The sequence below is a fragment of the Coptis chinensis genome, unplaced genomic scaffold, assembly GCF_015680905.1.
Source record: "Coptis chinensis isolate HL-2020 unplaced genomic scaffold, ASM1568090v1 utg912_pilon_pilon, whole genome shotgun sequence".
Taxonomy (NCBI): Eukaryota; Viridiplantae; Streptophyta; class Magnoliopsida; order Ranunculales; family Ranunculaceae; genus Coptis; species Coptis chinensis.
Genome location: NW_028238191.1, coordinates 242,224 through 255,643, shown reverse-complemented (window position 1 = coordinate 255,643; position 13,420 = coordinate 242,224). Strand labels below are relative to the sequence as shown.

General features: G+C 36.8%; 1 protein-coding gene across 2 annotated transcripts; it reads right to left on the bottom strand.

Moving 5' to 3' along the window:
• Positions 1–668: 668 nt before the first annotated feature.
• On the bottom strand, positions 669–12,476 carry SEC (Tetratricopeptide repeat (TPR)-like superfamily protein). 2 transcript variants are annotated; one of them, XM_086588373.1, is made up of 29 exons: positions 12,373–12,476; positions 12,084–12,297; positions 10,685–10,830; positions 10,405–10,503; positions 10,231–10,281; positions 8,631–8,747; positions 8,490–8,546; positions 8,038–8,157; positions 7,745–7,807; positions 7,570–7,648; positions 6,219–6,328; positions 6,061–6,114; positions 5,900–5,967; positions 5,688–5,790; positions 5,375–5,577; positions 5,189–5,285; positions 4,430–4,501; positions 4,244–4,320; positions 4,043–4,159; positions 3,846–3,930; positions 3,551–3,718; positions 3,235–3,345; positions 3,060–3,146; positions 2,433–2,560; positions 2,255–2,337; positions 2,040–2,145; positions 1,594–1,740; positions 1,247–1,367; positions 669–1,075 (listed from the first exon to the last, which is right to left on the bottom strand). In XM_086588373.1, exons 2-29 carry the CDS (start codon positions 12,274–12,276, stop codon positions 950–952), a joined length of 2,988 nt encoding a protein of 995 aa, XP_086444499.1. In that variant the 5' UTR covers positions 12,277–12,297; positions 12,373–12,476; the 3' UTR covers positions 669–949. The 2 variants fall into 2 exon arrangements, with proteins under 2 accessions (XP_086444499.1, XP_086444498.1); XM_086588372.1 differs by lacking the exon at positions 12,373–12,476 and having other exon boundaries at positions 12,084–12,360.
• Positions 12,477–13,420: the final 944 nt, after the last annotated feature.

The window sequence follows — 13,420 nt, the reverse complement described above, 5'->3', positions numbered from 1 at the left end:
CAGTTATCGGGTCGGACGGGGTATATCCATAGCTGACTCAATAGTTTTATGGGAAAACATTTAAGTTCTAATTCCCTATTTTATCTGTTCGAATTCAATTGGGTTTTGGGCCTAGGCCGGCCCATTTACAGCCCTACATCTATACGGCTATCGTCACCCTATATATCACGGGGCATTTATTTTAATGGGACCAGGAAAAGATATACGTTAAAGAATGTGTATTGCATGTGTGGGTGTCGTTGTCCACCGGTTGGTTTTTTCAGTATGGTTTTTGGTGGTATGGGTTGGTTGACTTGGCTGTCACTCAACAACACGTCAACACCTAGGAACATAATCAATGTCAAGCGAGAAAGGTAAACTGTATGATGAGTTCCATTGGCATTGTAATAAAAAATAACGTCAATGGATTGTAGTGTGAAATGACTCAAATTAAACATCTGAGCATTTGTGACTGTGTAAAGCCTAAGTATAGTTTTATCTTGCAAGAATTGAGATCATGGGAAAGATCTCCTTTCCTGTACAATCATAAGATGAGAGTGCCATTCTTCTTGGACAAATACTTCTTGCCATCATATTTTAATCATGTCTTCCAAAAATGAAGAGACCTTTTCAAGCTCATCGAAATACAACTGCTACGGGAAACAGGGAAAAGAAAAGAAACAAAAGAATTGAACAGAAACTTTCTCTTTAGAAAAGAAAACCAACCCTGCTGAATGGTTAGCTTCACAGAATGAGTACCACTTTTTGCATCTTTCCAAACAACATGCCCATACATAAAATCACTAACCTACCCAAACTTTACGTAATAGTATTTCAGTTACATCATCTATCCATCCACACTGCATTGTATACAAATACATTTCAGATGCATCATTTGGACATCCCAGGCAACCTTAGCTCCCTAATATATTACGTTTCTCTTAATTTATCCACAAAGCCGTTTTCTATGTCATTCACCATCTAATCTGTTGCAAGGAAACTCTGCATCATTTTCTGTTACTTTAAAAGGCTGGGGCTGCCTGCTCGAGCAATATATATTCCACATTTTGAAATATGCCCTCTCCAAGTTCTTCACCTGCAATATGTTTGTTCACACGTTAGATGAATGTGAAAACACCATCCATTTCTAATACAAGCGCGATGATGCATGCACATGCTCAAGTGTGTTCCGTTTTAAAAGAGCACGCTTGCCTTAAGATGATATAGACAAACTTCAAAACTCAACACGAAATTTATAGTTACTTACCCAGCGGGGCGTATCAAATAAGGGGCATGTCAAACGAACTGCCTTGAGTTTATTGGTAAGTGCCTGAAGCTTTGGACGGTTCTCAGCCAACGATACCGCTCTCTCCTCATATTCCTTCATGCTTGGTACACCAAAGGTAAAAGCAAGCAATGAACTCAGTTCTTTCATCTAAGCAGAAAAATGAAACAACAAAGCTAAACTTGGTGAACTATTTGGCGCCACGGTGGTGCCTAATAGACTCCAGGCTATTAGGAACATGTACCATTGCACATGTCAGGTACCATTTATGACCAACCAGCTAGAGGAAACATAATAGACACCACCCTATCGTAAACTTTTGAACTTACCTGCTCACAATCATCTCCTCCCCAACTCCAGTTGCTAGACACAATGAGCCAGCCACTCTGGTCGCCATCTTCTCAAGTGGTAGTGTCACCATTGGCAAGCCAGCCCATAAGATGTCAGTGCCAGTAGTATGGGCATTACATAACGGCCTGCAAATGTGAGGAACAAATTAAATACATATATAGATTGGTATATCAAGTGAATAAAGTAATAATTTTCAGTGTTTGTTGGATTGCATGGGAGAGTTTAAATGGGAAGAATCTTCTTCCCAATTTATCAGCTTATGATTCGAGTCTCACCAGCAAAATGGCAGTGTCGTGTCTACAGAGGAATAAGTACGTTTGCATAATTGATCTCGAGTCTTGAGGGATAAGTATGAGAGTTGATAGATTTATATCATGTCTGATGAAGAGGAGGTTGAAATACATACTAACTACTGCAAACTTACGTGTCAAGAAAGAGATCAGCTAAAGCACTGCGCCTGATATGTTCATTTTTCATTGCAACATCCGTAAAAATAATTTGCTCGGGCTTCACACCCTGTGCAGCAGCATCTGGAAATGCAACCACAGAAAAAAAATTACAACCAAAATTATATCGATCCCCCACATTCATAGTACGCCTAGTATAGATATGCATCTATTTCCAATGCTCTAGACATACATGCCCTCAGTCTCGTCTCGCCTGCAGCAGGGAACCTGAGAAGCCAAAGTGCACTGTTTGGGACACGCTTTAAAATATTGCACCTGAAATGAATATGATACAGACGAGTCATACACAGAAATCCATGTGAGACTGACAGTAAACATAATACTAAATTTCAAGCGGATTTTCATGTTACCAGGTTGTAAATATTTCAGGATCCATTTTGTACAGCTGATTGAAACATGCAAATATGAACTTGTCTTCAGGTAATCCATAGTCTGATCTCTTGTGTTGGCAAACAGGATCCAATACATCACGATTTTTCTGAGAAAATTCCTTGGTAACGTCAAAATTTAATCTAACCAGAAATGCTCAGAAAATGTGACAGAATTCAAAGTTTAAATGCAAGAGGTCCTCTTGAAACGGTAGTGAAATATCCTGAACGAATAAATAGCAGTCTCAAATATCAAACTTCCAACTGTAACTGAACATGATTAGTAAGATACTTCAAAAATGTAATATTCCAAAAAAATTGGATACAAACATTCAAAATGGTATCTTATGTACTAGCCGGATATGAATATCATCTTCAAATTCATAACTAAAGCTTATGTAATCATATCCAAAGTCCAAACAATTGAGTTAACCAAAGCATTTAAAACAAGTTCTTTTCAGCAGAATTTGACAATTCATACTAACTACCATGCACAAAGCATCTTCAAGAAGGCCACATACTCGCATGAAGCTTACTTATCAGACTCACATGAAGTTTACTTATCAGACTATCTGAAGTAAGTAAAATACATATCGGTGGCGTAATTACCTGCTTATAATCATTTACAAAGTAACAGTGAGGAAGATGGACAAGCGTCTCGGAATAAATATGCGCATACCGAGTAGGAGAAACAAACTGCAAGGGGGAATATGCAATGTGTCAGGCCCAACAGAAGTTTATTTTCCGGAAAAAAATGACAAGTAACTTGAACCTTGATGTTCACCTCATCAGTTACCAAATAATCTATGTAGGTTGCTCCAGTAGTTCCAGGAAATCCCATATAAGAAACCTGTATCGGTGCTGGCTGCATTGCAAAAATTTCATTCCTTGCACCCTACAAAATTGGTGAAAACAACAATAGTAGGTAAAACATACGAAATAGCTCTTGGCTGAATCTCGTCATCGCCATGTGGTCCGTTCCCCAACAGGAAAGATCATATGAAAGACATTGAATAGAAATCAATTTTCTTGTTTTCTAAGGAAGAAATCAATTTTCTTTCAAAGTAAGATAAAATGTTGACGACCATTGGAAGCAGTACCTTAGTATAACCATTAAGGTTAATGAGGATTTGTATCTTATCTTCATAAATCATTCGAGCAATCACATCAGATGACATAGCAGAGACATCAACAAAGTGTTCAGCTTCAGATTGGATACGTTGTCTCCACTCAGTGCCATCATTCTGACTTAATGCGTAGCAGAATACCTGCGTGACTCAATAACAATTAGGATGCTATAACATGTGAGAGGATAATTATAACTATCTAGAAACAAGGCAGTAAAATTTCATTCATGTGAGAGAGGGAGAGATAGAGATAGAGACAGAAACAGACCTCAACATTTTCCCTGCTGTGCATACCAAACACTGAACCCATAAGATGGGAAAGAGGATGATTCCCAAAGTCACTGCTAACATAACTGGCATATACCATGATAAAGCCAAATTAACTTGCTAAAAGATATAAAGAATCAGAGGTGAATCATGAGTTCATGACCCAATAATCTTTGAAATCAAAATGTCAAAACTTACCCAACTCTTAGACGTCCACTCCAACCCGCACTAATTACAGGCATCGGAGGGGGATGGCTGAAGGGAGGCAACCCATAACGGGATGCAATCAGAGAGCAATGTGCTGCATATTTACAACTAAAACAACGAAAAAACAGCGTTAGTTTAAAAAACATCAGTGTCTTCCTTGTACACTCACTTCAAATTCATATTTCAACATGCCTGATTTCCAGAGCAAGCTTCGGATCGATGGGATATGCAATTGCGTGAAAAGGTTGCACACTTGGAAGAACAGACATCTGTAGGTTGATCATAAATGAAATTATAAAACAAAAACTCTTAGAGAAAAAACACATAATACATGGATCAGTAATTAGATATATACAAGACAAGATTCCAAGTGTGAACCTTTATTTGTCTTCTTATAATCCCTTCAACTTCAGAAAACTTGCTTTCCCGGTCATCCCAATTGCAGACACACTGAAAATCAAAAGATCACATCAAACATTACAACACAGATATCATACATGGTACATCACATTAATTGCAATCACAAATTGGGTTTTCTCTTAAAATTGGAACGTCCAACGCTAATAAGAATTTAAGAGTTGACGTTTTTAAGAAACGATTAAGAGTGGACACAATAGTCTCAGAAGAATTTGTAGGTCTTCCGTAATTGAACAATGAATGAAATAATTAATTACAACAACCGTAAAAAGAAGAAATATCACAGTAGATCTTTAAGTGGGTAACCTATATCCATGGCAAGGATTGAGATTAATAGCGAATTGTATTTTTCATTATGTATATATATCCCTAATATCTGAACTCAGAGACAACATAGAAAATCTATGTACACACACAAGATGAGTATGACCATGTGACACGCAACTAACATATACGCCTACCACCAATCTGTTTGGACTTTGAATCTAAAACCCAAAATAAATAAAATAAAGTTGAGATAAATTACTGCTTGCGCCACATATGCACCAAATGTTTGATATCAAAATATATGTGCATCACCAGCATATGTTCGTTTCAGTTTTGATAAGCACTATGGAAGAAAGGAAATTGTGAACTAATATAAGAAAACCAAGAAATCTCAGTACTATACCTGGATCTCAAGGAAATTGAGATAGATCAAATGGATCGTCAGTACTTTACCTGCAGAGTGTGAAGGAGGTTACAAGTTGCTTCTGGAAAATCAGGTCGCAAAAGCAGTCCCTTTGTATAGCTAATTATAGCTGCCTCCACATGCCCACTGCAAAATTCCCAAAAATTAATATCCTTCTACACGGTAAGATGCTATTAAAAAAACATTTTTCTACAAGCACATGCAACAGCTAACACCTGTCCTTGTAAGCTGATGCAAGATTTGCATGAGCTTCAGCCATAGATGGACGGACATTAACAGCTCGTGTGTAATCCTGAATTGCCTCACTAACTCTACCAATCTCTTTGAATGTGTTGCCCCTGTTGACGAGCACATCAGCAGCCTGTGGATCTATGCGGAGTACTTCATTATAGCAAGATATAGCATCAGCATAATTCCCCTGTAGTAAGAACCGAAAAAGTGCCATCAGCTAGCTTTGCGCAAGTACAGACCACACTGGAATACAATTTTCTATCATAAAGATTAAAAACCGTTCAAATGTGCCAGTACCTGTTGTTTGTAAATGATAGCTAAATTACTAAAAGGAGCAGACAGTCCTGTTGTTACAGACAATGTTGCCTTATAACATGTAGCAGCGTTACTCAGCATGTTCCTGCAATTTGAAAAGATAAATCTAAAACCTTTGACCAGAATCAAGAGATACTTTTGAACACCATCTATAGCTCATATGACTTGCAGCAAAAGATGTAGTGAGAGTATACCATTCCATATATATGTTTCCGAGATTTGTGAGAGCCTGTGGGTGGTCAGGTTGGAGTCCCAGCAAAGACTAAACAAGACCAATGACATGGCATTAGAACAAAGTCCAGGAGAAACAAGACAATATCAAAACAACTTCTAGTAAAACCTGTGTTGAACTTACGCGATAGCAATGGATTGCTTCCTCAACCCTACCCGAATCTTTCAGTGCATTACCCTACCAATGGAAACAGATTAAAGGTTACAAAGCAGAAGATGATACCAACTTCCCCCCCCCCCAAAAAAAAAACATGATACACCAACAAAGACAATAGAACCAACCAAATTGCTATATGCCTCCAAGAATCTAGAATCACATGCAATGGCTTGCTTGTAATGGAGAATGGCCAAATCAAGCTGGCCCTGCTCAAAATATGTAGTTCCTAGGTTGCCTGCAACACATGATAGCAAATATTTTATTCTACGAGGTGAATGACCAATGCATACTAATTATAGATAAAAAGTCAATGCAGGATGATTACAGAAAAATCAAGAGAAAACGAAAACAAAAGCTGCCTCAAGGGCTTGACCCTCAAAATGCAATCTTTGACAAGAACATGAAGAAGTCGAAAATATTCTTAGACTTCCTCCATTGCTTGCACCAAAGGACAGGTAGACCCTTGACCCTTGATGACAAGGATCCTATGGGGGGTATCGAGACCCCGCACTGTCTGGACCATATAAATAAGAGCTCACACACAGAAGTTATACACATGCAAGAGACCATGAGTGGAAGCAAACAAATGAACACAGAGCTGCTCTGTGGGCTCTTGAAAAGCATAAGACAGGAGGACAAAACATTGCACCAATTGTTTTCTCATACAAATGTTATCTAGGGTCGAGGTCATACCCAACCAAATACAATGGTTATCTTCAACATTTCTAATGTCATTGGTTACGCATTGTAGAGACTAGAGAGTGACTGGGAAGGAACCTTAATGATTTACAAATGGTTTGAAATGAAAATAAAAATATATTATTACCATAATGTTGATATCTCGATGACACTTTACTGTTGATAGGTCCTTCTAAGCTAACTATGATTATTCAAAAAAATTCCTCTTAGTCAACTTAAGGACCATATTTAGCAGAGTGAATGTAACATTAACACGTTATCTTGTTCAAAATGACTCTTTTATTGTTCTTGACTATATGACAACAGGAGTCATACATTTAAATAGAAAAAAAATATGACGGCAGGAGTCGTACATGTATTGTTCTTGACTCAGTAAGTTGGGGTCAACTTGAACCGGATTAAAAAGATAAAGAGAATATATACGAGTATATACAGATTTCATAGATATTACATACAAATAAAACAAATTATTTAACAGCTTTAGGTGTTTCAAAGTCTGTAACTCTGTATCCGACATGTGTACCAAAGTTTGACACCGAAATACACAACGGCTTAGTAACTAAGGCATAAGTGTCTCAAAACCATTATCTTTCAGTGAGTAAGAAAAATATGCAGTTCTATGAGGCTATTCCTATGGTTGGCCTATCAGCAGTCATACTAAAACGCCCTTTTTGAGACTCAATATCATGCCATGCCATCAGCTGAAAAGACAACAAACAAACAGCTTGAGCACCATAGCAAATGACTGTACACATATCATTTGGTAAAAGAACTCACCAAAGGCCACAGCACAATTTGGTCGCAGCTGTAGAGCACGCTGATAACACACAATAGCCTCTTGTGGCATTCCCAAGGCCTGGAAAATTGTAAAAGAAAAAAACTTGTTTCTCTCCAGACACCAGTCCTGGCATTTGCCGCTAACTGATTATTGGCACAATACACGATCACTTACCTTATACAAATTTCCCATCTTAATATAGGTATCAACATGTGTTGGCTTGAGCCTAACTGCTTCCTGCAGAAAATGCAATGCATAAAATTTCTGAAATCAGTAAAGTGAATATAGATAGGGCCAAAGCACTCTAGAACAGTCAATGACATACAGTTTGTAATTAAAGACTGACTGTAAATAGTTTAGAAACAAATTCGACCTGAACATGAAGTAAAGCAAAAAGCTAACAGTAAAGCTTCTTTAACAGAAGTGCATCTTATCATATGTTGGGAATCGGATCAAGAATCACATACCTTATAACATTGAAGGGCTCTGTTTGGATCGCCTGCGTCTATAAATACAGAGGCAATATTTGACCAGGCTGTAGCAAAGTTTGGTTGGATATGGAGAGCCTCAACATAGCAATTGTAAGCCTGAACAAAGCGGCAGTGTTCAGTTACTATAATATGGAAGCAACAAGAACAAAAGAACCTTATTTATATTAAAAAAAGAACCATACATTTGTATCTCTAAACCATAAATCAACACCTGACACCTTAATAATCCATACCCAGCACACACAACAACAATAATAGGAACTCAAAAGAACCGAATAGATGACACATATCCTCAGTTGTGACTAATATTCTAAAAGTTGTGATTACTCAAACAGAAGAACACAACTTGATGAAGGTATCAAAGTAAGGAAATGGCGAAGGCAAACACCAGTAAACTTTTGGAATAAGAATTAATTTCTACTACTTACATCTTGCATTAAGCCTTGAGCTTTCATCAGATTTCCAAGGTTAGTGTGAGCTTCAACCTGTTACAATTACCCGAAAACTGAGTAACTCGCATCTCCAAGAATCTACAAATCATGTTATAGAAAATGATACATATGAATTACCGATCGAGGATTTAAAGCAAGAGCTTGGCGAAAACACCGAACTGCCTCATTAGACCTTCCTTTTTGCATGTATGCACCAGCTAAATTTGACCAAGCATCACAGAAACTGGGACGGACCTGCAAAGGAAAGTAGAATCAAGGATCAAGGATCAAGTGAACCTAATAAAGAAGATGAAATGGTCAACGAGTTCGTAAGATTTTAAACACTTGCTTGATACGGATTCCACTATTGTGCAGTCAAAACTCAATCAGTTATTTGCTTATTTCCACAAACGTAATTTCCCAAGTTATATATAGCTGGCATGGAGATTGTATCATTCTTAAACATATCAGTAATACTACAGTGGAGTGATTCCAGTGAAGTAGAGCGACCTTAAAGGATGTGGACATGCTATATCGGGCGGATCATCAAAGAGATGATGCAAAGGGGAACTTCAACCATATAGCACTACAATGTATAAGGACAGGAGTTGATGTTGGACTCTCTAGACAAATTAATTTCTTACAATCATCATCGAGACTCGAGAGGACTGGTTGGTGACTTGGTTTCATATACTGATGGCTGTCTTATCTGTTTTTATTTTTTATTTTTATTTTTTAGTTTTTTGGCTTAGTAGCTGTCTTATCATCCACAAGCTACAATGAAGTTTTAGAATCCAAAATGGTACACATAAATTTCTTACAGTGGAGGTACATTCTAAACCTCTATACAGTACATTGAGATCTGTTACATAGGCACACCATCTCTTAAAAAAGTCCGTGTCCGGACACATATTGTATATGACATAACTCAATCTATGATATTTTGCCATGTCAGACACTTCATATCCGTGTCAGATATGATACATGTATCCGTGTCAATGTAACTTAGTTAAGAAAGTTGGGGAAGAGTATGATTCTCTTCAGTTCCCCTGAATTCTTAGCCATAACAATATTTCAAGTTGTAGTAACAAATTGTTAGCTATTGAAAAATTGAAATGTTAGCTATTGCTTTAAAAGCTAAGTTACATTGACACGAATAGGTGTGTCTGTATCCGACACGGATACGAGGTGTCTGACACTGCAAAATTTCAAAAATTGAGGTTTATCACATACAATATGTATCCGACACGGACACGTGAATACGTATCCGACACGGATTATTTATGAAATATGGTGTGTCCATGTTACATAGTTTAAAAGTAGTTAAGTATGTGAGCTGTAAGAAAGTTGGGGTAGATGTGATTCCCTTCAGGTCTACAGAATTCTTAACCGTAACACTATCACAAGTTGTAGTAAGAAAATGCTTACAAGAAGATATCAGGTCACTATAGATTTTAGTAGCAACCATATGAAACGATTTCGTTGCTGATGCTCTAGCTAGAGCTTGCTCCTAAACAGGCAATTTTATGTTGTGATGTACTCATGCACCATCAACAACAAATCACCTATCCTAGATAATGTTGCAACCAAGATCATAAACAGGAAAACCATTCAACTTAAGTTGTAGCCAAATTTGTTTTTCCAAAGAGCTTTCATGTCCTAGAAAGATTCTTTTTTTTTTGTTCTTTCAAGTCAAGAATGTGAAAATGGAGTACCATGCCCAGAAGAATGTACAAACCTCGATGGCGATCAAGTAAAATTGAATTGCAAGATCAAGATTGCCTTTCTCCTGCATCCGGATAAAAGAAAAAAGAATGACTGGCTTTAAAACAAACAGAAATTTACAGATGTAGGTAAATGAATAAAGCGAGTCCACAACATCAATGAATATATAAAGCACTGTAGAATCTACCTTCCAAGCATTAGCCATGTTCCCATAGCACTCAGCAAAACGTGGATTAAGGTGGAGGGCTTCTTCATTCTTGGCAATGCACATATCGAAATTACGAAGCTGGAAATGAATATGGGAATTGATTAGACTGAAATTCTCAACCAATATAACATAAAATTCCATAATCAAAGGCAACGCCAAAACAATTTCAATACAGGATAAGTTGCACAATTCAGATTTATAGACAATCATGAAATTCATAAGCAGGACATCTTCAGGATTAAGAAAAAAAAAGTAAAACCTGATAGTAAGTAGCACCCAGAAGAAGTAGATTATCAGTGCGACAGGGATTACTTTCATAAACAGCACTGCAGTTCTCCAATGCTTGCTTGTAGTTCCCCTCCTGGTACTTCTGATGGGCAAGATCCAACAGCATGTCCTCATCAACTACACCAATGAAAAGAACCATACAACAATCAGCGAAAGATATTATTAGAACATTGAAAGCAAAGGAAAGATTCTATGACCCAGCCAAAAAGGCATTAATATGAATTTAACAGGACAGAATGCACTTAGATATCTATAGGTCCATACCATTACTACTTCATCTAAACTTTTACAAGGGTACATAGGAAAGAACCTTAAAATGTGATGAGGACCCATGCATTTTCCTCAAGTGTCTCTTGCCTTTATTTATCATATAGAAAATATATACATGTAAAACTTGTTGAGAATGAAAAAAGGAAACAATGAAATAGAACAGGAAATATTTTCACATTGTCAACTATATACCTATGCACCCATTTTCTAAAGCATGGGGATACAGTTTAATGAATTTGCAGTATTTTAGGCAGGTCAGCATATGAAATATTTTGTAAAAACCCGGGTTGGCATTGACATTATAAAGCATATTAAAGAAGAGGATACAAGTGCACTACTTGACTCCAAAAACAACACAAGAGTGAGGACAATGTCTTAACTAAAAAAACAAACGAAATTAGAGGAACCCATTCTCCAGAACCTGAATCTAGAAACTAAAACCTATACTGTATTTGCATCTTTTCAGAAGGGACTCAGAGGTAGAAGAACCACCTATGAACACCTCGGAAGATTCCTATTCTACTTCAAAACCATCCCGATTTCAGCTCAAACTTACATTGAAACTCTTACAAGCAAACAAGTAGAGCAAAAATTGGTAATTATGAATTAATTCCTCAGCAAACTGTACCAACAAAGACGTTCCGCAACAGGGATAAATTGGGAAGCTATAAAATAACTATTTGCTCAAGAAACATCACAAAAGTAGCCTTATATTCAATTTTGTGTATGCTAAAAACACAAGTATGTAAATTTCCAATAATTGTCGCGCCAACAAATTTTCCATTAATACATCATAAATGCGACAATAGTATGATACATTTTTATCGCGCCTTCATATTCTCCGTGTTACAAAGTTTCAAAAACATGCGTTTTGAAGCTATTTTCTGCACAACTACTAAAAATTTGAAGCAATTCATACAACAGTAACCTTATTTCCTCATACACCTATGCTAAAAAACATGTGCAAACATTTCTCAGTGAAGCCAACTCATCCCAACATCAAAATTCTCACTGTTTCTACATGATCAAGGTGCAATTTAAGCTATTTTGACTACAAATTCAATTAAAAAAACAATCTTTATACCAAAACTAACTCATACCTTCACGTGCATCAGAACGTGCATCAGAAGTTTGAGAATCACGATTATTCAATATAAAAGAATCATCACGACCCAACATATCAAACGATAGCCCATTATTTGATCCACCCGATAATTGCAATTGCAAGTGTTGATTCTGCTTCTTCTGTTGCTGTTGTTGAAAACGAGTATCGTTTTGCAACGAAAGCATCATCTTTTTTCTTCTTCCTCAAAACTTTTAAAAAAAATTAAGTTAAAAAAAAAAAAAAAAAAAAATCACCAGATCCTAAACAGAGAAAAAAAACCAAACCCCAAATCTTGTATCACTCTCTATTATAACATGGATTTTTTTTCTTTTTAAATTTTTTCTCTGGTAATTTTTTTTTTTTTTTTTTTTGTTGCGTGTGATTCTGTTTTTAGTTCATCTATTTTTTTTTTTTTAAATATTTAACACGTCATTAAATGTCGACCAGTTTTAGTAAGACTAAAATTGGTATCAACCGTTGATTTAGGGACACGTGGGGATTGGATGGTGAGGGTGGAGTTATTTGTCGGAGGTAGAGTGTGGTGCAGGTTATAAACGAAAGTAATTTGAGTGTCAGGAAAATAATTAACAATTGTGAATTTTTTTTTGACACTTGGCTGATTTGAGCGTAAGGCATATGACACAAGGCCCATATTCAATATTTGTTATCACAATCAAATAAATAATCTGTATCGACCTAATTCATGACCACCGAGACGACAGGTGACGAGCCGACATAATAAAAAAAAGAGAATGAGCACAAAATCCAGTCTGCGAACAAACAGAGAAGTACCGCGGAATCCGGAAAGGCATAGGGTCAACGGAGTGTCAATGCCCCAAAAAGAGATGCTGAATAAGAAAAAAAAAGAGCTGGAGCACCATAGCCAGGACGCAATAATGTGAGAGACAGATGGACAATGCAAGAAAATGGGACACGAAAGGAGATCGTGGAGAAGATGGGAGCAGTTAGAGGAAATGAGAGCAGTTAGAGAAGAGAAGACGGTTAGAAAGGATATAAGGAAGAATAAGAAAGAAAAGAAAAGGGGAAAAAGGGAGAGAGAGAATAGAACGAGAGAGAAAGAAGACTTAATACAAAAGACTAAAATTAGAGTTCTATGTTCTTGTGGTTTTTTTGGTAACTAGTTATGTGTTCTTGTTACTCTTATTTTTGGCAACACAATCATATAAATTAAAGGGATCCTGTATGGTACATATTTGCCGGGTATCTGATTTTTTTTTGTTTATTTGGTACTTGGGTTGTTGAGGGCCAATAAATATCATTTTTATGAAGATTAATTAGGCAAGCAAACACAATATAGGATGGTAAATCTCA

Coding starts and splice junctions, on each gene's coding strand:
- SEC (XM_086588373.1), bottom strand. CDS start 12,276: ATGATGCTTTCGTTGCAAAACGATACTCGTTTTCAACAACAGCAACAG. Junction 6,329..7,569: donor AAATTGTGCTGTGGCCTTTG/GTGAGTTCTTTT, acceptor CATGTGTTGCAG/GCAACCTAGGAACTACATAT. Junction 4,502..5,188: donor ACCTCCTTCACACTCTGCAG/GTAAAGTACTGA, acceptor TTTGATTTTCAG/TGTGTCTGCAATTGGGATGA.